At 41.3% G+C, this 24777-nt stretch overlaps 1 protein-coding gene across 6 annotated transcripts in view; it reads right to left on the bottom strand.

The window, feature by feature from the left end:
• Positions 1-221: 221 nt before the first annotated feature.
• Positions 222-24777, bottom strand: part of sgcg (sarcoglycan, gamma) — a 679656-nt gene continuing 655100 nt past the window's right edge. For all 6 annotated transcript variants that reach the window (XM_043691949.2, XM_087988173.1, XM_087988171.1 and 3 more), the window contains 2 exons: positions 5677-5800; positions 222-1193 (listed from right to left, as the gene is read on the bottom strand). In XM_043691949.2, coding sequence (XP_043547884.1) covers positions 1020-1193; positions 5677-5800 — 298 coding nt within the window. In that variant the 3' untranslated portion in view covers positions 222-1019. The remainder of the gene's footprint in view (positions 1194-5676; positions 5801-24777) is intronic.

Here is a 24777-nt window from a genome sequence, read left to right as displayed (position 1 = left end):
GCTGTAAAATGTCCTCACCCTTTCAGGCAGTGAACTTCACATAATGACCACTTGCTGCATGAAAAACATCTTGTTGCCCCTCTTGTTCTTTTGTCAATTATCTTAAATCCTGTGGTCAGTGACCCTCTCACCACCTCAGTAGCTAATGTATCTACAGGTTAAAGCAATGAAATATAACTTGTTGCTAAGTAACAGGGATTGAAAAAGCACCCAAATGCAAGTAGGGATTGCGCACTTTTATTTCATACATTTCAACATAGCTTTTATAAAAAGACTAAGAAAGGGTACTGCAACTTTAATACTGTGGTTTACATATAGATGGTAAAGCTTTGGGTATTTTATTCCACGTTGTAATTTTGTACAAAAAGCACAGCTCTTGTGGTTCAAGTGTTATTGCAGGAAAAAAAAAGTTATTGCATAGAGATCAAACGGACACCGGTCAAAATCAACCCAGTCCCCGCTGTAAGTGTATCAAAATTTAATTAATACAATGTAGTTTAATTGTTAAAAAAATGAATCTTAGATGTTGGCATACGATTTGGATGATGTCGAAGTTAGTTTGATGCACTGATAGAAAATGTTGATTTATAATTCAGAGTCCATATAGCTTTACTATAAAAACGTTCAATAATCAGGTAATCATCTGAAGCAACTGTTTATAGTACATCATGTCGCAGTCCATTATGTGGAGCGTTTAGTAATGTTGTATGAGCAACAATGGCAATCGAGTCCGAGTTAGATTTCTGCTTCCACTATTTGAAGTTAGAGTTTTGAATTGTGCTCTTGTTGTCCATTTGTAAATTGATTAATTTTGGTTTTTCTGGGGCAATAGGGATTTCTGTTTAATGTCTCAGATTAGATGTATTGGTGCAGGGAAATATTTTACCACTTTTTTTAAAAAAAAGATTATATGGCACTGATACTTGCAGCTGCATTTACTGAAGAAAATTCAAACGTTTTCAAAATTGCTGGATGAAATGTCAAGTTCTCAGAAGATTTGAGAAGACACCAAGATGTGCTCACTGGCACACCCGGCTGTATTCCTGGCAGGTGGATCCCACTCCTGCGACAGACAGGTACAGTTTTCCATCTGGACAGACACAAACTTCATAAAGTCCCTGAGGATTTCCAGATCCCCCCTGAGCCCCATGAGGCAACTTGGGTAGTTTCACAGTCTCAGCATCTAACATTACCTGTTGAAAAATGGGACAAAAAGTCAAATTAATTACGCTGCATTACATATTTCAGGCTGTAGGAATATAGGAAGAGAAGTAGGCCATTCAGCCCATTGAACCTGCCCCATTCAATGGCTGATCAACACCTTTTGCCCATCCCATTATTATTAATCTCTGCTGTAACTATATTCAAATACTCCACAGCCCAGGAATTATAAAGGTGGACCACATTCTGATTAAAATAATTTCCCTTATTTTCAAACAGTACCACCCAGGTATAGACTCCCCAATCAGGAGAAATATGAGCTTAGCACTTTTGCCTCGCAGCACCAGGGTCCCAGGTTTGATTCCAGCCTCGGGTGACTGTCTGTGTGGAGTTTGCACATTCTCTCTGTGTCTGTGGTTTCTGCCCACAGTCTAAAGATGTGCAGGACAGGTGAATTGACCGTGCTAAATTGCCCATAGTGTTAGGTGCATTAGTTAGAGTGAAATGGGTCTGGGTGGGTTACTCTTTGGAGGGTCAGTGTGGACTGGTTGGACCGAAGGGTCTGTTTCCACACTGTAGGGAATCTAATCGAATCTTATCTGCATCCACCGTGTCTATCCCTTTAAGTATTTTCTAGGTTGCAATGAGATCACCTCTTATTCTTCCAAGAGAATACAGGCCCAGTTTGCTCAATTTCTCTTCATAGGACAATCCCACCAACCAGGAACACGTCTGATAGGCCTTTATTACACTCCCTCCATTGTAATAATACTTGCCTGAGGTAAGGAGACCAACAATACTCTAGGTGCAGTCTAGCAGTGTTTCTATGCACCTGAAGTAAGACTTCACTACTCCTGTACTAAAATCCTTCTGCAATAACAACCAAAGTTCCATCAGCCTTCCTACTAACTTGCTGCACCTGCATGTTAGTCTCCCAGGGACTTGCTATAGAGAGCACAAAATTGGATGATCTCTGAAAGCAGGAGCAAGGATCAGGATGGATGATTGATCTATGCCCATTCCTTCTACTATTGGCAGCTTGGAAACATCCTGCTGCCTGCCTGTACCAGGATTGCAGCCTGTAGCTTGTTCTGAAAGTGCTCAAGTGGCTCCACACATAATCAGAAATTCCAAGTTAGTGTAAAGATACAGATCACAGAACACCAGGTTATAGTCCAACAGGTTTATTTGAAAGCACGAGCTTTCTGTACAGTATCTGATGAAGGAGCTGTGCTCCAAAAGCTTGTACTTACAGATAAACCTGTTGGACTATAATATGGCGTTGTGTGATTTTTAACTTTGCCCACCCCCATCGGCTGTTCCACATCAAAGTTAGTGTAGGGCTGGTACTTAGTAAAAGAACGATATATTTTCATTGGAGATAGTCCAGAGGTTGACTAGATTGATTCCTGGAATGAAAGGTTTGTTTTCTAATGAAAGGCTCAGCAGACTCGGGGCCAACATTCATTGGAGCTCAAAGGAATAAGGGAATATCTATTTGAAACACGTATGATTCTGAGGGGGCTGATGCTGAATATGCTTCCATTCGTGGAGAAATTCCTACTCACAAAATGTCATTTATGTTTGAAATGAACGTAGAAGGCTGGGTCATTCAATATGTTCAGGAAGCAGGAAGACACATTTTCAATTGGGAAAAAAAGAGTCAAAGGTTATAGGGAGTTGGAAGGAAAGATGAATTAAGGTTACAATCAGATCAGACATGATTTTATAAAATGTCAAAGCAGGCTTGAATGGTCCATTCCTGTTCTTGTTTCTTATGCACTACTTAAAGTCTGGTCTATACAAAAAGGGAGGAGTATTCTCCTGGAGCTGGTGATGGACGTAGATGGCAAAGTGTATCTGTGCACGAAGAACACTGACTAATGTTCGAACATGGCAAAGCGCATGTTCCAACTATCTCGGATGCAGCAGAGCTGGTAGCAAGAGTAGACAGTCATCAATGTCAAGAGTGTGGTGCTGAAAAAGCACAGCAGGTCAGGCAGCATCTGAGGAGCAGGAAAATTGACATTTTGGGCAAAAGCCCTTCATCAGCAATGTCAATGTCAGCATTGCGGTCCCAAAGATAAGGATGTAGTGCCACAAGACATAAAATGATCTTGCACAATTAGTCAAGGTCAGAATGCATTAGAATGCTATATCCTACCAACTGAACTATTAACCTTACACACTGCTCAATACCCAAACTCCTCCTTAACTCACCTATTAACCTGCTTCACAAATACACTTGGACAGGAAAGTCTCGATCTACTCCTGTTCCAATAATCGGAAGTCAGATGAGAGTCTGGTCTAATGGATGCCTCCCTACTTTAGTACCAAGCAATTTACTGTGAAAATTTCTGCCAGATTGAGGAAGTTTGGATGGGTTCAGGGTAATGAGATACTACATTTATTTTCTGCTGTTCCTACTGCATTTTTGCCAGGGCCTAATCACGCCACTATAAACTACACAAGGAACACAGTACACTAGCTTGAAGTAATTTTATGTCAGTATGCTGTTTAAAGGGGATTAATTTACTAATTTTCTGTTAAAACCTTATGACTATGTCATTTTCTCTTGGTGAGTACTTTATTAGCTATCTAGATACTACTATTTTGAGACTGCCATTAACTTGCCCTTTACCAAATAGGTTACTTTAGGTTTGTTTTAGGGATTCCACATTTGTGTTGATTTTTAGAAGTAAACAGAAAGACAGAGTGTAGACAGTCCAGTGACAGCAACAGACATACCTGCCAATGACTCAGATTACAAGTGAAGTGGTTTGACCTGCATTTCATTAAGAAGCATTGCCTGCAGAGAGTACAATTTATAAAGCAGGATGTGACTTAGTCAAACTACATCCTACATGTGGAGCTGCAACCCAGGCTCACCATATAGCAGAAGCTATTAAATTCAGCACCACATTTCACTTGTGTGAAGTCATTTGAGGCTGTCACTCAGGACATTAATATCATTGATTAAAGAGCTGTGACCTGATGCTCTGAGCAAGTTATCAATACGTTGGTTACTACAATGAGACATTTTGTCAGCTTCTTGCAGCAACATGGCAGAGTGCTGATACATCTTTGATTGGCAGGATTCTCTGAGATCTAAGGAATCAACATTGGCACACAAACATGTACTTTCCCCATCAATGCCCAAATATACATCAACAGGGAAGTGCATCATGTTTGTGCAACTTGTTATGACTCAGAAAACAAGGCTACACAATGAATACTCACTTCCAAAAATAGCTTGACATAAGGGATGTCTACACTTCCAGCTGCCTTCATGCAGCTGGAGAGGTGGCTATATGGAGAAGGAATCTATCCTCTACAGCCTTAGCTGATGTCACTGGTTTATTTTGTCAAGATCGTAGCCATTCATCCCACATTCATCTGTAGTGTCTTTACAATTCTAGACGAGTCAGAACTGAATGAGGTGGGAAATGCAGCACCAAACAAATCAACTCAGAGACATGCTCAAGAGGAAATCACTCTCTGCTATTTGTCACCTGAGGCCTGTATGGCAGCAAATAATGTCCTTTGAGATGTTTCTGCAGCTATTACTTGCTCCACGCTGAAAGTCAATGTTGTCAAATAGCCTTCCAATGTGCTGCTCAGATGAGCTCCTGTATCCAAATTGACAGATATAGTCCTTAAGAGTCTAGATTAGAGTGGTGCTGAATTCCTGATGAAGGGCTTTTGCCTGAAATGTTGATTTTCCTGCTCCTCGCATACTGCCTGACCTGTTGTGCTTTTCCAGCACCACTCTAATCTAGACTCTGGTTTCCAGCATCTGCAGTCCTTGTTTTTACCTAGATATAGTCCGTAATGCTTGCTTCTGTAAGGGTAGTGGCCATGGACTTTTAATCCCCAAGAAAGCCTAGCTAACTACACCATGTCTTCCCAAGTATCTCAATATACTCAGTGTTCTATCCCTTTGGCAGCAGAGATCTATTTTGGGAGAGGTGGGCTTGAAACCTACCAAGATGTTTGAATGGACAGAGATAGCTGTTGCATCCTGGAAGACTAGGGTTCCTCTACAGGGCAGTAAAAACATTCAGCGATCTCAGCTGCCATGAACTCACTCTCTGATCTTCCCGTGTAGTTTCTTACATGTGAGGCACTCCATAATTCGTAACTTAAAGGATACCAGAAGAGTCAGAGGCGAAAATGGGATTTGGCAATGGGCAATGGAGTTCCACAGAATTCAACCCAAAGGTTCAGATCTCAGAGATGTCTGCTTAATTAAGTAGCAGAATGTTCAAATAGGCAACAGAATATCGTTAGAAACAGATTAGCCTTTCAAAGAAGGTTAAAACAATGAAACTGAAACAGCTTTTGCAGTACAGCCACAAAACCCATAACTTAAAAACAAAATTCACATTTGTGCTGATTAAATGCTTCTTAACCTGATTCTGTAACAGAAAGCCAGTGTCATCTTGAAAACATTTCCAAGTTTATTATTTTGTAGGGATACCCTGACCAGAATGGGAGGTACCAATGTAAACTCACCATTCCTTCACTTGTATGGAAAACAATGTCCCTCTGAGAAGAGGCTTCAACATTCCCAGCTCTTGCTTTGATCTGAATTCCTTTTGGTGCATCCATGCACAAAGAACGTGTTGGAGACTCCAGCCTGAAAGCAAAAGAAGGTTATGTTTGAGAGCTGATATCCTCAATTCACACAGAATGTAACAGAAACACGTTTGCCAGTCTGTAAATAATACTCTAATGAAATCCAAATCAGTGCATTGGAGAAAAGTTTGCTTTTTGTTGTCTTTACAATTCAAGTTAAAACTATGTTAACAGATAAAATACCCATGACAGCAAGTTTTCTGTTTCAGATCTTTACTGCTCCAGCCTTTCATACAGTTGCACAGATTACATTAGATTCAACTTATAAATGTTACATAAAACAAAACAAACAGCAATTTTTATTGCATGATAAAAGTGCTTCTGAAGTGCTATTCTCACAAACTTGTTTCTAGAGGAATGTTTTCCAGTTGTCCTGAGGTTTGCACCATGCACATAATTGAGAAGAAGAGGATGGCTTGTGAAACAGTCAAGATCAGGCATGCAGATTTGGGATAGAGCTTTCCTTACTTTCCTGAAGGAGACACTGAGGCCGGTTGTGGTGTGGCAGAGTCCATAGTGGTAATGTTCAAGAATAATTCAACACAACGTAGCCAGGCGCTACACAACTGGGGCATCTGGACCTGAAGAAGCAGGTTCTGAACCTTGTGCTTGAACCTCTTTCAGTTTCGAAAATCTGAGGAGGTCAGGAGTCCAGGCAAAGGATGCCTTCGAAAACAAGGCAATGTTATTGTCCTTACAAAGATCTTAAGGCCTGGAGACTGGCAGTCAGTCCAGGATTTGATGGGTGGATGCAGAGAAACAATTTCCTTTTATCGGTGAGTCCGGAACAAGGGGACTGTCATGACCAGGTGCCTGGGCAAGGTCCCCCAATTTGTTCTGGCTTCAGAGAGGACACCGCAAACCTTTCAGTTCCCAAATGAGGGTGCGAACCCTGCCCTTTAGTTGGTCAAAATAAGGCAAATATAAACAGGATCCCATCCCTTGTGGATATTTTCCTCTCTGTACTCAAACTAACTGATATTTTGAAAGGATTCGATTTAATTAAGTTTGCTTGACTGAACAAAAAAGTGAATTTATTAATTACTAAATACAAGCTGAAATAGTAATGCAACACGTAAGGCTGAATTTTATGTTTCTCGGCTCAGTGTCAATTTCCTGGAGGGTTTCTCTCAGGCGATGCTGCTGGGCGCTATCATCCCAAAGTTACCTCATTAACTTCGTACACTGCCCTTGTGACAATAAAGCAAATTCAATTCAATTCAATTGTGACACCCCTTTTCTCTGATGCTACTAGCCTGATTCTTCCACTTGTTGGAAGAATATGCCATTACTTGGCTGTGCCTAACAACCCAGCATCCCTGTCACGGGGCTATCTTAAAAAGGTTATTGCACACCCAGCCAAGCACCATCAGTCTAGTGCTGCCCTGTGTGGTGACATTTACCCTGGATATTGCAGATTTGACAATGGCTGATTGTTATTGACACCTTGCTTTGTGCCTGGCACCCAGAAGGCCTGGTGGATGGTACGTTGCAGAGGAGGATCATCCTTCTCCTCCACCTATCCCCTGCACTGATAGTGGAAATGGTGTCACCAGACCTGCCAGCCTGCTCTATGATTGCTAGCTGGGTGATTGGGGTCTATGCCATCTGGAGGAATACCCAGTAAAATACAAAGAAGGTCAATGATTTTCTCTGTTTCCTAAAGGTAGGTACCACCATTCTTCTCGCTGCATCGTTACACTCACTCTATCTCTGCTACTGTCCCCACCACTGAACAAGGCTCATGCTCTATCACTCTCACCATCACGTACAACATCCCCTCACCCGCTTTCAGCCTCACCTCTTTCCAAACCCACACACTGCCATTCATGCCTGGCCTCTGTACCCACTATGAACACACTACCAATCCCCTATGAGTACCAGCACTAACAGCTGCCTTAATATCTCCCTTTCTCTTATTCCAGAAGACAGGTTACAAAAAGGCAGGAAGGACCAGGATAGATGGTGGGCTATCTGACATTTGGCTGTTCACCCTTTACAAGGATACAATCCTGACCATCATGGATAGGATAAATAGACAAATCTTTTCCCTGGAGTCGAGGAGCCCAGAATTATAGGGCATAGGTTTAGGGTGAGAGGGGAAAGATATAAAAGGGACCTAAGAGGCAACTTGCTCACGCAGAGGGTGGTATGTGTATGGAATTAGCTGCCAGAGGAAGTAGTGGAGGCTGGTACAATTGCAACATTTAAAAGGCATCTTGATGGATATATGAATAGGAGGGATATAGGCTGGGTGCTGGCAGGAAGGACTAGATTGGGTTGGGATATCTGGTCAGCATGGACGAGTTGGACCGAAGGGTCTGTTTCCATGCTGTACATCTCTATGACTCTGTGACTCTAATTGGCTCACTGACCATGCCTCAAGCCCCTGGACTGCTATCAGAGTCTGCTCTGAACTTACTTTACTGGAACATACAGACTGAAGGCGATGTCTGTTGACTTGTCTAAGGACTGGTGCCAACTATGACAATCTGCTTGGTTTTGTGCTCATGTTAAATGGCAAGGCAGTGAGCCTGGTAGCTCTAGCTCAGCCTGCAATGTGCAAAAAAGGAGGGCATGGCAAGGAATGGATGCTTTGTTCATCAAGATAATAGCACTAAGACATTGAGTTCGAAGACAGATACAGCCAAGTCCAGCTGTGAGCTGGGTGACTGTTCCTCTGTGGTCTATGTCCTTGTGACAGCAATGTGAAGATAATGGCTGGTGCACCTTGAGGTTCAGCATGACTATGCAGTGGCATGGTCCGAGTGGTTTGGAGATGTGCCATGTTGATGCGAGGGTGGGCAATTATCTGATGCCAAGGTGTGTGGAAGTAGGAGGCATGCAGTCACTGCTCCTGAGTGTACCTCTGCTGAGTTTTCAAGATGGAGGTTCAGCATGGAACCAGTGATCTGGAATCTCAAGGTATCTTCTTCACTATCTCAGTGTTTAGTTTTCTTGGCTGGGGTTTGGATAGGAAGTTGCATATTAATGAGGCAAGATCTCCACTAAATGAGGCTGAAAACCAGCAATAGTCTCTCTTAATTGGCATCTTGTTGCTCTCTAGACAGAATCTCAGCTTGAAGCCCAGTGTTGCTCCTGACATTGGGAAAGGTCTCACTGGACTTCTCATGCAATTCTGCCAGATGTCTTGCCATAGCCCATGTTATCAGGTCTCTAAATGATTCTAACCAAATACACAGATTGGCCAAAAGATATGACTTCAGTAAAAATGTAAAAAAATTACTGTCTCTGAATTGTTCATTTAGTGGAATATTGTGGCTGTTGCAGTGGAGATTTCCTGTAGCATGAACATTGGCAGTTGAACAATCAATTTTGAGATTCTTGGCTTTTCAGATTGATTGAAACTCATTTTTCCTTTTCTTTTGACAGTCCAGAGTGAGAGATAATCTTTTTCTTTTGTATTACTTGCAATGACCTTCCCTCCTTCATAAAGTCAGAAGTGGGGATGTTCACTGATGATTGCACAATGTTCAGCACCATTCGCAACTCCTCAGCTACTGAAGCAGTCCATTTTCAAATGCAGCGCCTTGACATTCAATGGTGTTAGCATCATTGAATTCCCCACCGTCAACATCCTGGGGATACCATTGATCAGAAACTCAACTGGACTCACCATGTGATTAATTCACCTCTTGATTCCTCAAACCTTGCCCACCATCTACAAGGCACAAGTCAGGAGTGTGATGGAATACTTCCCACTTGCCTGGAGGATTGCAGCCCCAACAACACAAGAAGCTTGACACCATCCAGGATAAAGCTGCCCGCTTGATCAACACCACATCCACAAGCATCCACTCCTTCCACTGCCGACACTCAGTAGCAGCAGTCTGTACTCTGTACAAGATGCACTGCAGAAATTCACCAAAGATCCTCAGACAGCACTTTCCAAACCCATGATCAGTTCCATTTGAAAGGATAAGGGCAGCAGATACATGGGAGCTTCTAGTTCCTCTCCAAGTCACTCACCATCCTGACTTAGAAAAATATTCCTTGTCGCTGAGTCAAAATCCTGGAATTCCCTCCCTAATGGCATTCGGGAACATTACACGTTCTTCGAACTGTGGTCTTCACAGCACACTGGTCCACATACTAGGACAAAGTGAGGTCTGCAAAAAGATGCTGGAGATCAGAGCTGAAAATGTGTTGCTGGAACAGCGCAGCAGGTCAGGCAGCATCCAGGGAACAGGAGAATCGACGTTTCGGTCATAAGCCCTTCTTCAGGAAGCCCTTATTCCTGAAGAAGGGCTTATGCCCGAAACGTCGATTCTCCTGTTCCCTGGATGCTGCCTGACCTGCTGCGCTGTTCCAGCAACACATTTTCAGCACATACTAGGACATCAGGCCATTAACACACATACATTAGGGTCGAAACTCACTTCTAAATCCTATTCCTGTGGGAAAATGGAAACAGATCTCTCATCCAGACTGATTTTTTTTAAACATTATGCTTACAATCTGAGATACTCCAGGAGTGTACACATTCAGTTTGTAGTATATTTTCTCCCTTTGAGCTTTCTTTGACATTCCAAAGTCTCTATCTCTCTCCCTCTCTAGGCAGCCACTAAATTTTGACCAGCAATCACTTTTGCAGTAAGTCCTTGTTTTAAAGGTCCCGAAAAAAAATGTTTTAATTAAAGTTCAATAAGTGCACAGACAATCCATGGTTATGATCCTTGGTCATGAAAGGATGTAATATTGAGGTTAGAGCAAATCCATGTAAAGTGTGAAATCAGGAAACACATTTTCACACAAAACGTAGTATAATTCCAGAACTCCATCCCCAATAAGGTGATGAATGTTTGTTATTTATTGAACGGCAGTGGGACAGGAAGACCCAAGAGCCTATCTGCCACTGGCCGTCACTGAGGCTAAGGCAGGAAAGTGGTGGGGTCCCACCCAGCTTCATAAATACCTCCACTTCCAAACCTGTCTTAGGGCAGGACATTAAATTCTGTCCAATGTCTACCAAAACACCAGGATTATTCATTGTGTTCAATCCTTATCCTAAGGGGACTGAAGTACTTTCTATCCACCACTGGATGTTCTGACTGATGTTAGTTCACTCAGCATAGTCTGGGAATTAGGATGAACAATCAGGCAGGATATTAAGGTGAGCTGTTTTGATGGGATCTCTTGGTCCATAACACAGAACGTCTTTATCCATTAGGCCATTGCAATGACTCCAAATATCGGTTTCTATATCAGTTATAATGTACAATGATGAGGACTCTGGAATGGGCGTAGAATGACAACTGGATAGGTTATATAGATAATTAGAACTAACGTTATGGAAGCGAATTTGTCGCTTAATATTATCTGTATGACATAACAGTGTGTATGCAAATTCAGAAAGTGTATTTTTTTTAAAGAAGTTTGCCATTGCTAACTGGCTTCTAGTAAACAGACCTCTGTGCACATGGATTGCTTGGGGCACAGTCAGTTACACATGGCGTGCCCAAATCAGCAACTTGAAGTTGCATTTATATCATGCCTTTGACACTAACAATGAGCAGCTTTGTAATGGATGAAATAGTGCTAAGTGATGGGAAGCCAAGGTTCGAGTGAGTGATAGGTTAGCAGTGGTCAGGGAAATAGAGGTGGGAGAGGTAGCAGGCCACGGCTGCATAGATGATCTGAATGTTAAGAGATGAACAAACTCTCTTTGGTGTTAGAAACAATGTTGAACAGAGGGGGAGAAAGCAGTTTGAAAACGTGCGTGTTATGGAGCAAAGGGTTTGATTATTCCTTTCCCAAATGATTATTCAAAAGGAATGGAGACAAATAGGGAAAGGAGCAGGGAATTGTAGCATAGGAAATTAACATTAGAAATACTAAGCAAGTTTTGGGACAAACAGGATAATAACTGATTGATATTTTAATCAATTAAATGAGGAGCTAAGTTTGAAATGCTGTTACTGGAAGGATATATACTTGAACCATCAGATGGCGCTGTTTGTTGAAGCCAGGTTTGGACCCTGAAACATTTTTTTAGAAAAAATGAGAAATGCAGAACGTTAATGCACAGTAGGTTAGGGTTAGGGTAAGACAGGTATTCCAATAAGCAAAACCATATTGTGAAGTGTAAGTTTCAATGGTAATTTAATCAAAGCTATTAGCAAACTGTTAAACTTTATTACCATTGTGTTTAAAAAAAAACTTTGCAATGATTTAATTGGCTAATAAGGACATCAAAAATACTAAGTGCTTATGTTTATATTTCACTTTGCCTATGTAACAACAAGCAATCAAGGCCAAAGGAAATTTATCCATACATGAAGATCATTCAGATCCTTTAAAATGAAAAATGCTGTAAAAGGAAATGATGGAATATACATTAAAATGCTACCCAATACATTTTTAATAGTAGGACGTAAGGTTAAATGTAAATGACTTCTGACAGGTGGGTAACAATTTAAGTTAGAAATGCTTGCACTGCTCCAGAAATGAAGCCCAAAGTATTTTAATTCCTGATATAAGGGTGCAAGTGTTTGAAAGGGTTAGTGGCGAGGTGTGCACAAAGCACTGACTAACCTGATGATATATCAACTTGTGCAATAGAGCACGTTTGGACCTCAAAGCAATAAAACCTAATTTTAAAGGACCCCAATAGTAACACTGTCTTTCATACCAGTACAACTTACTGTCATGTAATAAAATGCACCTTTTAAAAGAAGAGCTTCTTCTTATAAGACTACCATGTTCTTTTCCTGTGCAACACTAGACTAGCCAGGCTCTGAGCATTCCTACCACTAGAGAGGATGGTGGCTGCCTATGTACCAGTTACACCTAATAACGTGATGAACTGTGGTGACGGTCCATCATGCCACATGGTACCAGTATGGGCATAACTTCATCTTATAATTAAATAGCAAGTGGTGGAGGTCTAAAGAATTTTCAGAGACAACTTTAAGGAAGCCCTCTAGCTTTTAAGAACCCAGCAGAAGAGACATTTGTGGCAAGATGCTTCAAGGCAGAACCAATTGCAAAAAAGTGTTTCAGTCCTGGTAAAAGACATGCTGCAGTGCGAATAGACAATAGACAATAGGTGCAGGAGTAGGCCATTCTGCCCTTCGAGCCTGCACCACCATTCAGTATGATCATGGCTGATCATCCTTAATCAGTATCCTGTTCCTGCCTTATCTCCATAACCCTTGATTCCACAAGGTTAGGAATTTCCTGTACTGGTTATTAGTAACTCCAAAGCAAATACAGGCAATGGTCTGTCGGAGTATTCCCATGTTGGAGTTCAGTCAGTGAGCAAACAGTCATCAGAGGCTTTGTGAGTAAAGTTTAAAATCCCTGTTGGGCAAGGCGTAAAACTGTAAAAACAGCACAGGTACAGGTTCTGTTTAGAAGTAGGTGAAGTACTCATAGTTTGGATCCAGCGTCGCTGTCATAGTGGTTGGACACCAAGAGGACTGATTGCAGCAGGTAAATCAAAGGCCATGGAAGTAAGTTAAACTTAAAAACTAAATTTAAATGTAAAACCTGGTCACAGACCTGGTATTGTTGCATAGCCACAATTATAGTGATAAAGGGCATATTAGAGTTATGTAGGATTTCATGGAAGAAGAAATTTAGGACATTATTGGGGCCTCAGAGGGTGCAGGAGATCCATTACTTCAAATCATTTTAAAGGCAGGAAGCATTTACTTTAGCTATTCGCAGCAGGACTCATCCAGAAAAAAAATGCGAACGAATAAGTACATTTTTACGAGCACTGCAAACAGCATAAATCATCTTAAGAAATCTGTGAAAGGTACAGGATTTATCTTATTGAGACACAAAGAGTAGGATTCATTCAGTATTGCCATTAAGAGAATGGGCATCATTTATTAAAAGACATAGTAAGGGAAGTCACTCAGTAAAGCAATGAAGGAAAAGGGAATTGTCCAATGGGCCACAATTAATGGGATTCATCTGGCGAATACGCAAAAGAAGGTAAACATCATTTTTGCTTGCAAAAGACAGGAATCATCCATTTTTGCACAAAGTAGAATTTTCCATTTGATCACATAGACATGAGGAAAGCTTCCAGTACACATCAGCAGCATAATTATCCTGTAAATCAAAAGCCTGTATAATTGTATTCGGAATATATTGAACACAGAACAGTACAACACAGTACAGACCCTTCAGGCCTCGATGCTGTGCCGCCCTTTTATCCTACTCTAAGATTAGACTAACCTACTTGCTTACATGTCCCTAATGTATCTGACTCTACTCCCACTGCTGGTGGTGCATTCCATGCACCCACCACTCTCTGTGTGAAAAGACCTCCCTCTGACATCTCCCCTAAACCTTCCTCCAATTACCTTAAATTATACCCCCTTGTGATAGACGTTTCTGCCCTGGGAAAAAAAGTCTATGGCTATCCACTCTATCTATGCCTCTCAACATCTTGTACACCTCCATCAAGTCACCTCTTACCCTTCTTCACTCCAATGAGAAAAGCCTTATCCTTTCTTCATAAGACATAGACTCCAGTCCAAGCAGCATCCTGGTAAATATCCTCTGCACCCTCTTGAAAGCTTTCACATCCTTCCTTCCCGAAGTGAACACAATATTTCAAGTGTAGTCTAACCAGGGCTTGAAAGAGCTGCAGCATAATCTCACGGCTCTTGAACTCAATTCCCCTGCTAATGAAAGCCAACATGCCATATGCCTTCTCAACAACCTTATCAACTTGGGTAGCAACTTTGCTAAAATCCATGTACACCACATCCACTGTTCTACCTTCATTAGTGCATTTTGTCACATCCTCAAAAATTTCAATAAGGTTTGTGAGGCATGACCTGCCCCTCTCAAAGCCATGCTGACTATCTAATCAAACTATGGTTTTCCAAATAATCATAAATCCTGTCTCTCAGAATCCTCTCCAATAATTTGCTCACCACAAATGTAAGACTGACTGGTCTCTAATTCCCAGGATTATCCCTATTTCCTTTCTTGAACAAGGGAATAACATTTGCCACCTTCCAATGATCTGACGCTACTCCGATGGACAGTGAGGATTCAAAGATCATCACCAAAGGCATAGCAATCTCTTCCCTCACTTTCTGTAGTATTCTAGGGTATGTCCCATCTAGCTGAGGGGATTTATCTATCCTTATGTTTTTCAAAATTTTCAGCACATCATCCTTCCTATGACAGCCGACATAATATTTCCAGGAAGTTATAATTTCAGAGAAGAACCAAATAAAACATAGAGTTGGATATCATGGAGAAAATTATTAGTTCAGATACAGAATTGTTTTTAAAGTGGATACTAAACCAGAAGCTGAACAAGTAAAGAAACATTTATATCCAAATAAGATTATAGCTGACAATATTATAAATTGCCAAGTCATAAGAGAAGCAACGACTATGTTTGATGAAGTTATGCAAGTTTTAGACTGTTATTTTAACATTACATAAAATAAAATTCTTGATTAAGCAAGATTTAATAGAAGAGTTCAGCATCTGGGGAATCCATAGATGGTATCTTTAATGATCTCTCCAAATTAGTGGAGAAAAGTGACCATTAAGTCAAAATTCATTGTAATTGGAATTCCTGATAAGGGAATCTTTGTCAGATTTAGTACATTTCAAGGAAGATTTGACTTTGGAAAAAGGCATTCAGATGAGGAGTAAAGCAGAAGTCCAGAAACAACACAGATCAATCCTAAGTGGAGAAGATTATATCGATCAGCAAAATCTGTTCATTTCTTAATAAAAACTCAGAGAACCCACATGATAAGCCAATAAAGAGTGTAGGCCAGATGGCAGATACTTCTGTTAATATCTGCAATATGGAACAAAAACACCTCACAAGTACAAGCAGTGCCAAAAAGGGTTTAAAAAAGAATGCACCCTGTTAATGTCCTGTTGCAATCTACAACAGCCCTCCATGCTATCCACAACTCCACCAACCTACATGTCATCGGAAAATATTGTCACGAGGTCACTTCCACAGGAAGTGTCAAAGTATGACTAAGTCAAGATAAACAGGAAGTTAACCAGCTACTCACACAAAAATTCATGTTATAGAACAAGCTACAATTTAAAAAACATCTAAAGCTATTACAAGGGAAAATAGATGATCGAGAATTCAACATTTGACAAGAACATATTTATGTTAATGGAGACCTCACTGATTTTAAGCTTGATGTCGAACAACTATCAACATATTATCAGCTGGGGTACATGATAGAAGTAACATTGCTTACAACCTAGAACAGTAACTATACAACTACATGGTTCAGGAGGGATACCACTTAAGATTAAAGGTGCGCTACAAGAGTCTCCATGACGAAAAAAAGGGATGTAGGATAAGGGAGCACAGAATTTTGAAGTCTTATCTCAGTACATATGTATGACTTTACTTCAAACCTCTTTAAATGGCTGAAGGTGTTAAACAGTCAAGCCATAACTGTTCAAGGAACAACAGTCGGGGAAGTATTGGCCAAAGACATTTCAGTTCCTGAGTAATTGAACATGGGACAACAGGTAAAATATTTCATAGGGCTTCCTAGACTCTTCATGGAACCCAGATAGAAGATAGAATCCATTGTAACTAGTTACGTTGACATGAAAAATTTATTTCATATTGTTGATGAGAGATGGTGGCCAGCCAGTTTAATCAGCTTCATCAAATATAAGACAGACAGAGAAGCAAATTAGAATATGACACCACTTCTTGGTATTTTGTGGAAAGATAGCCAGATCAAAGGTCCGTGGTGTTGGTGATAAACATACGGTTTGAGCACCAACAGCATTTCACAGTTATAGATGACTTGCTGGCATATAATGGAAAAATGCTTATTCCAGCTTCACTATTGGGTAGGTATCGAGGAAAGTATATACCGGTGATGGTTAAGACATTAAATTGGCAGTGCCAGAAATTGGTCCTGATGTAGTGGCCTGAAATCACCTAAGAGCTCATAAAACTTTGTGAAACTTGCAACCAAACAGGATTGGCAGGAACGCTTTCCATTCTTATCAATGAATGGAGTTCAGACTGCTAGAATCAGCAATGCTTGTGAGGAAGTATAAACAATGGGAAAGCATATAAGCAGAGTATCTCACCTGAGCTTATTGAAGAACCTTCAACTAATTCTTTATCACAGATTGGTGAGCAGAAATAATGGCAGATTTAAGTCTGATTCAGATGCTGAGAAGATGTGAGTTCAAGCAGAACATATAATTTCTTTAGAAGGGCTTGAAGAAGGGCTTATGCCCGAAATGTCGATTCTCCTGTTCCCTGGATGCTGCCTGACCTGCTGTGCTTTTCCAGCAACACATTTCCAGATATAATTTCTTTACCTTCACAGGGAGAATCAGCAGTTTCACTGAAACACATCATGCCAATCAAGAAGCAGTCACCAAATAAGACATCAGAAGGAGTGAAAATACTGATTTCATCAGTGATGTAATCACCAATCACAAAGGGTAAATGAGAATGTTCAACCCCAGCTTTGAGGTAAAGATTATACAATTCAGCACAGGTTTTCTACCAGATTAAGAAAAAAATCTGTTTTTACAGATTGAAGCTGCAATGTATATAACTCCATAAAAGCCACCACTGAGATGAGGTAACTAATATCCACAGAACAAGGTACCGTCAAAAAGTAATGGAGTTTTGAAGAATGAATGGGAATCTCATTGAAACCTGTAAAATTCTAACAAGGATAAATGTGGGAAGGATGCGGCCAATGACCAGCGAGGATGCATCCAGGAGGTTACTGTTTAAGAAACAAAATCAGAAATTACTGGAAAGTCTCAGTATGTCTGGCACCCTCTGTGGAGGGAAAGCAGAGTTAATGCTTCGGGTCCAGTGATCCTTCCTCAGAACAGGTTCAGTTTTTCCAGCAATTTCTGATTACCAGCTACTGCAGTTCTTTCATTTTTTTAATTCACAGTTTAAGGATCTGAGTAGACTATTTAAGACTGAGTCAAAAAATGTAGTGCTGGAAAAACACAGCACATCAGGCAGCATCCGAACAGCAGGAGAGTTGGCGTGTCAGGCATAAACCCTTCATCAGGAATGTCAACATTCCTGATGAAGGGCTTATGTCTGAAAAGTCGACTCTCCTGCTCTTCGGATTTTGCCTGACCTGCTGTGCTTTTCCAGTATCACACTTTTTGACTCTGACTCTCCAGCATCTGCAGTGCTCACTTTTCCTATTTAAGACCGAGACAAGGAGAAATATCTTCACCCAGAGAGTCATGAGCCCATGGAATTCTCTGCCACAGAACGTGGTTGAGGCCAAAATGTTGAATATTTTCAAAAAGGAGTAAGATGTAAGTTCTTAGGGTGAAAGGGATGAAAAGGTATGGGGAGAAAGCCTTAGTGGCCTACTCCTGCTCTTAATTTCTGTGTCATTGAGTCCTTCGCAAATGAAATCCAGGAGATTTTCAGTTTAAAAGGATATACTCTGTCCAGAACAGAGTCAAAGTCAACTGTCTTCAATGCAGAGGTCTTTGAGGTTACTAAATATCAAGTCTGAAGTGAACACTTCCTGACAGAATAGTGAAACCTGCACACTACCTGAATTGTGATGTCAAACACTTAGCATGAGATGGGATAGTCATAAATTATGTTGAAAAAAAAATACCTAGAGTGGGATGGGTGATGTGTAAAGGTCTGAAATAGTTAATGCTGAGGAGGCATTAAGCACCACCCTACACTATGATGTCACATGAACTCAAGCAGAACAGCTTTGGACTGCAATGGATTAATCCCTAAAACTGAGGTTACCCACAATCTTAGTAACTATACCCATCACACAATGTGATTTGCACTGAGTTGCTATCATTATAATAAATTATATCTTGTTTAACAAAAGAGCATCTTTTTAGACTATTAAGTGGATGTCCTGGTACCACACAAGGTCAACTAAGTTCTGTAGATCACTAACAGAAAAGAGGATGGTGGCAGTAAATCTACCTATTAGATTTATATTACATCCTGAGGGGTTATGTTGAGCATCCACCAGGCGTCTTACATTCCAAAGGATGGTGACAATAAACCAGAAAGTGCATCCTCTGGAGATCCCACAGTTCAGGATGGACAATGAGATTAGTAGGGCAATAATACACTGATCTCTGCCACATGTTAGAATGGAGCTGTATTTGGACCCCCTCTTCTGGTTGTTTAGTCTTCCACTACCATTCACGACTGAACATGTTAAGGCTGATATGATCAGTTTATTGCGGGTATTCTTAGTTCTCTCTCTACTGGCCAGCATGCATGTAGACTTGTGTTGTAGCTTCACCTCATTGGCCCCTCATTTTTAGTTATGTGTAAAAATAACTTGCTGCAAGTAGTCCAATTTTATTGATGCTCTGGCTATGTAGAAGCTAGCAATTTGTGCAAGGAATATAAGTTCTTATTTCTATGTTTACATTAAAATTAGAAAGTTAAAAATCAACTTTAATACTCGTTATGTTAACTCTAATAGGTATTGTTCTATTTTAGATCAGTTATTAGATACCAAGTGATGAAATTATTATTTTTCACACTTAATTTCTGAAAATGGAATTACTAGCTGCTGGAAAAATTAGACCATAAGATGTCTCAGTAGAAAGTGCAAGGAGTCTTGGAGAGAGGGTCAAGAATATGTAGAAGTAAGGGTGAATGAGTGTGGGGCGCAAGACAGAATAGGGTAGAGCAGTGCAGGGCAGAGGTATAGAGCATGTTGGATAAGGGTGTGCAAGAGTCTGAAACGATTAATATGGAGGAGTGCCTTAAGAACCACCCACTATGATGATGTCACATGGATTTGTGGTATCTCACATCCAGGTCTCCTCAAAGTCTCTGGAACAACGTATAATGTGACTTGTAGCTAGTTGCTTACTTGCAATTAACTACAACTTGTTCAACACAAGAGCCTCTTCTAGTTAGCCGGGTAAGTAGTATCCTCTACCAAATTAGACAAAGCAGGCTTTGTAGATTTCTGCACTCAGACAGAAAAGTAGCAGCAAACCTACCATATGGTGACGTGGCTACAACAGACTGTGTTTACAACAGAGGACAGAGGAGAGGCAATAAGAAGTGTGGTGTAGGGCAGTGGTGAGGTGAATGGGGACCAGTGGGGAAAATAGGAGGAGATTGGAGGAAACATGTGAAGGGGTAAAGTGAGGGAGAGACGAACTGGGGATGGAGAAGACTGGGAGAATGAGCAGGGTAAGAGTGGTGGGTTGAGGGAAGAATGGGATAGAATGGAGGGAGTTGGAGAAGTGGGGCTGGGTGAGGAGTGCAAATGGGGGAAGATTTTGTGCTGGGTGGAATTGTGTGGCAGAAACCTAGGAGTCCAATCAGCAGGTTGGAATTTACAATTGTAACTGACTTCTACTAATTCATTTTGATTTCTAGGTTTCATGTTTTAAAGCTGTACAATGGGTGTAGTGTACACCCATGTGATCTGATCTCAATGTCCTGAATAAACTAAAGGACTTGTAGAAAGCCACAGGAAATATGTTATAATATCTATGATACAATCACTTAACATTTATAGTTTATAACCACATTATTAGCCAGCACAAAAATCAATTCATTATTGACTTACCACTTTGTAAGTGTACCGAATTTCACTTAATAACAAATTGAATGAAGCACAGAATAAAATCTTGTCATTGAAATGCTTTGCACCAGAAATTTCACTTTCAATTCTTACTAAATAATTTGAAGCTTGATATAGTTAATTTTTAAATCGATTGACTTGGTATAAAAAGATATTCAATGAGAGATAATCAGATTATTCCATCAGCCATGCAAGTTATCTAACCTGCTGAACTTGATTACAAAATGCAGCCCTTGTCTATTAATCTGCTAATGATTGGTGATTTTACAACTGCACTGAGCATCAAATATTGGCACAGTATGCTAGATAGCAGGAGTGTAGTGCAGAATAATGTCTGGTTAAATCCTTGCATTGGATATGATCATTCATAGTGTCCTGACTCATTACCTTCCTTGACGCAGAATGAAGAGAGTAATGTGGAGGTAAGGGTCACCACTTGTGTCCCCACTGACTTCATTTGCGGGATGTACATCCTGCTCCAGCTCCCCGAGAACCGTGGAACTGGAACTGGAGCTGGTTGAACTATGGATTATTTGGGAGGCTGAGGAGGTTATTGAGAGGAGTTACAGGGAAGCAGTCACACCTCAGGTACAGGACTGTAACCTCAGGGTTACAGTCAGGCAATGGAAAGGGAACTGCAAACAGTGCAGAGATCTCCTGTGGCTGTTCCCCCTAATAACAAGTATACAGTTTTGGATATTGTTGAGGGGGGGTCTTATCAGGGGTAAGCAATTGGGCACAGGTCTCTGGCACAGTGTCTGTCCCTGTTGCTCAGAAGGGAAGGGGGGAGAGAAGCAGAGCATTAGTCATTGGGGTTGAGAGAGACTCACGTTTGGTGTGTTGTCACCCAGGTGTTAGGGTTCGTGATGTCTCAGTTCGTGTTTTCAGGACCCTTGAGGGGGAGGGGGAGCAGCCCCAAGTCGTGGTCCACATAGGCACCAACGGCATAGGTGGGAAAGGGGATGGGGATTTAAGGCACAGATTTAGGGATCTAGGGTGGAAGCTTAGAGTTAGAACAAATAGAGTTGTTATCTCTGGTTTGTTACCCATGCCACATGCTAGTGAGGCAAGGAACATGGAGGAGTTGAACACATGGCTACAGGGATGGTGCAAGAGGGAGGGATTCAGATACCTGGATAATTGGGGTAGGTGGTACTTCTACAAACAGGGTGGTCTACACTTGAACCAGAGGGGTACCAATATTCTGGGGGTGGGTGAAATTTGCTGATGGTCTTCAGGAGGGTTTAAACTAATTCAGCAGCAGGATGGGAACCTGAATTGTAGCTCCAGTGTACGAGAGTTATGAGGTCAGAAATAAGGTTTCAAGGTCGCAGGATTGTACCGGCAGGCAGGAAGCTTACTTCAACCCAGGAGCATCTGGAATAAGGTGGGTGAACTTGCAGCATGGGTTGGTACCTGGGACTTCGATGTTGTGGCCATTTTGGAGACATGGATAGAGCAGGGACAGTAATGGTTGTTGCAGTTTCAAGGATTTAGATGTTTCAGTAAGAACAGGGAAGGTGGTAAAAGAGGAGGAGGTGTGACATTGTTAATCAAGGAAGCATTATGGTGGCAGAAAGGATGTTTGATGAGGACTCATCTACTGAGGTAATATGGGCTGAGGTTAGAAACAGGAAAGGCAAAGTCACCCTGTTGGGAGTTTTCTATCGGCTTCCGAAATGTTCCAGAGATGTTGAGGAAAGGATTGCAAGGATGATTCTGGATCGGAGTGAAAGTAGCAGGATAGTTATTATAGGGGCCTTTAACTTTGCAAATATTGACTGGAAACGCTATCATTTGAATACTTTAGATGGGTCAGTTTTTGTCCAATGTGTGCAGGAGGCTTTCCTGACACAGTATGTAGACAGGCCAACAAAGGGTGAGGCCGCATTGGATTTGGTATTGGGTAATGAACTAGGCCAGGTGTTAGATTTGGAGGTAGGTGAGCACTTTGGTGTTAGTGACCACAATTCGGTTATGTTTACTTTAGTGCTGGAAAGGGATAGGTATATACCGCAGGGCAAGAGTTAAAGCTGGGGGAAAGGCAATTATGATGTGATTAGGCAAGATTTAAGATGCACAGGATGGGGAAGGAAACTGCAGAGGATGGGCACAATTGAAATGTGGAGCTTATTCAAGGAATAGCTACTGTGTGTAGTATGTTGCAAGTATATACCTGTCAGGCAGGGAGGAAGTGGTTGAGCGAGGGAGCTGTGATTTACTAAAAGAGTTGAACCTCTTCTCAAGAGGAAGAAGAAGGTTTATTAAAGATGAGATGTGAAGGCTCAGTTAGGGTGCTTGAGAGATACAAGTTAGCCAGGAAGGACCTAAAGAGAGAGCTAAGAAAGACCAAGAGGGGACATGAGAAGTCTTTGGCAGGTAGGATCAAGGAAAATGCTAAAGCTTTCTCGATAACTGCTTGGCACCTGGGAAGCAATACACCAACCATGAGTCTCTCTCATTCCCTAAGAACCTCCTATCTCTCCCCCTAACTATGGAGATCCCAATGACAGGAATAAAAGAATGACTAGAGTAAGGTTAAGGCCAGTCAAGGTCAGTAGTGGGAAGTTTTATGTGGAGTCTGAGGAGATAAGAATGGCACTAAATGAATATTTTTCATCAGTATTCATACTGGAAAATGACAATGTTGTTGAGGACAATATTGAGATACAGGCTACTAGATTTGACAGGACTTAGGTTCATAAGGAGGAGGTGTTAGCAATTCTAGAAAGTGTGAAGTAGATAAGTCCCCTGGGCCAGATGGGATTTCTCCTAGGATTCTCTGGGAAGCTAGGGAGGAGATTGCTGAACCTTTGGCTTGGATGTTTGTGTCATCAGTCTACAGGAATAGTGGCAGAAGACTGGAGGATAGCAAATATTGTCCCCTTTTTCAAGAAGGGGAATAGGGACAACCCTGGTAATTATAGACCAGTGAGCCCTACTTCAGTTGTGGGTAAAGTGTTGGACAGGATTATAAGAGGTAGGATTTATAATAATCTAGAAAGGAATAATTTGATTCGAGATAATCAACACGATTTTGTGAATGGTAGGTTGTGCCTCACAAACCTTATTGAGTTCTTTGAGAAGGTGATCAAACAGGTGGATGAGGGTAAAGTGGTTGATGTGGTGTATATAGATTTCAGTAAAGCATTTGATAAGGTTCCCCATGGTAGGCTATTGCAAAAAACATGGAGGCATAGAATTGAGGGTGATTTAGTGATTTGGATCAGAAATTGGCTAGCTGAAAAAAAGGGCGGTGGTTGATAGGAAATGTTCATCCTGGAGTTCAGTTACTAGTGGTGTACCACAAGGATCTGTTTTGGGACCACTGCTGTTTGTCATTTTTATAAATGACCTGGATGAGGGTGGAGAAGGATGGATTAGTAAATGTGCAGATGACACGAAGGTTAGTACAGTTGTGGACAGTGCTGAAGGATGTTGTAGGTCACAGAGAGACATAGATAAGCTGCAGAGCTGGGCTGAGAGGTGGCAAATGGAGTTTAATGTGGAAAAGTGTGAAGTGATTCACTTTGGAAGGAGTAACAGGAATACAGAGTACTGGGCCAATGGTAAGATTCTTGGTAGTGTAGTTGGGCAGAGAGATGTTGGTGTCCATGTACATAGATCCCTAAAAGTTTCCACCCAGGTTGATAGGGTTATTAAGAAGGCATATGATGTGTTAGCTTTTATTGGTAGAGGGATTGAGTTTTGGAGCCATGAGGTCATGTTGCAGCTGTACAAAACTCTGGTGCAACCGCACTTGGAATATTGCATACAGTTCTGGTCGCCACATTATAGGAAGGATGTGGGAACATTGCAAAGGGCGCAGAGGGTATTTACCATGATGTTGTCTGGTATGGAGGGAAGGTCTTATGAGGAAAGGCTGAGGGACTTGGGGCTATTTTCATTAGAGAAAAGGAGGGAGAGGTGACCTAATATGGACATGCAAGATCAGCAGAGGATTAGGTAGAGTGGATAGTGAAAGCCTTTTCCCTCAGATGGGGACATAGCTTTAAATTGAGAGGTGATAGAAATAGGACAGATGTCTGAGTTTCTTTACTCAGAGAGTAGTAGGTGCGTGGAACACACTGCCTGCAACAGTAGCAGACTCACCAACTTTAAGGGCATTTAAATGGTCATTGGATAGACATACAGATGATAATGGAATAGTGTAGGTTAGATGGGCTTCAGATTGGTTTCACAGGTTGGTGCAACATCATGGGCCGAAGAGCCTGTACTGCGCTGTAATGTTCTATATTCTATGCCTATAGTCAGATAATTGCCGTTATGCTCAGTCTAACTACAATTTCAGGTTCTTCTTAATTTCCTTTGTTCAGCAGTCTTGACTACATCCACATCCCAAAATCTGCAGCCCAGTTTCTGGTAAGGG

This window comes from Chiloscyllium plagiosum, unplaced genomic scaffold, assembly GCF_037043375.1.
Source record: "Chiloscyllium plagiosum isolate Xiang-an unplaced genomic scaffold, Cpla_swu_hap1 HiC_scaffold_6, whole genome shotgun sequence".
Taxonomy (NCBI): Eukaryota; Metazoa; Chordata; class Chondrichthyes; order Orectolobiformes; family Hemiscylliidae; genus Chiloscyllium; species Chiloscyllium plagiosum.
The sequence above is the reverse complement of the archived record's forward strand: the minus strand, read 5'-3'. Positions and strand labels throughout refer to the sequence as shown.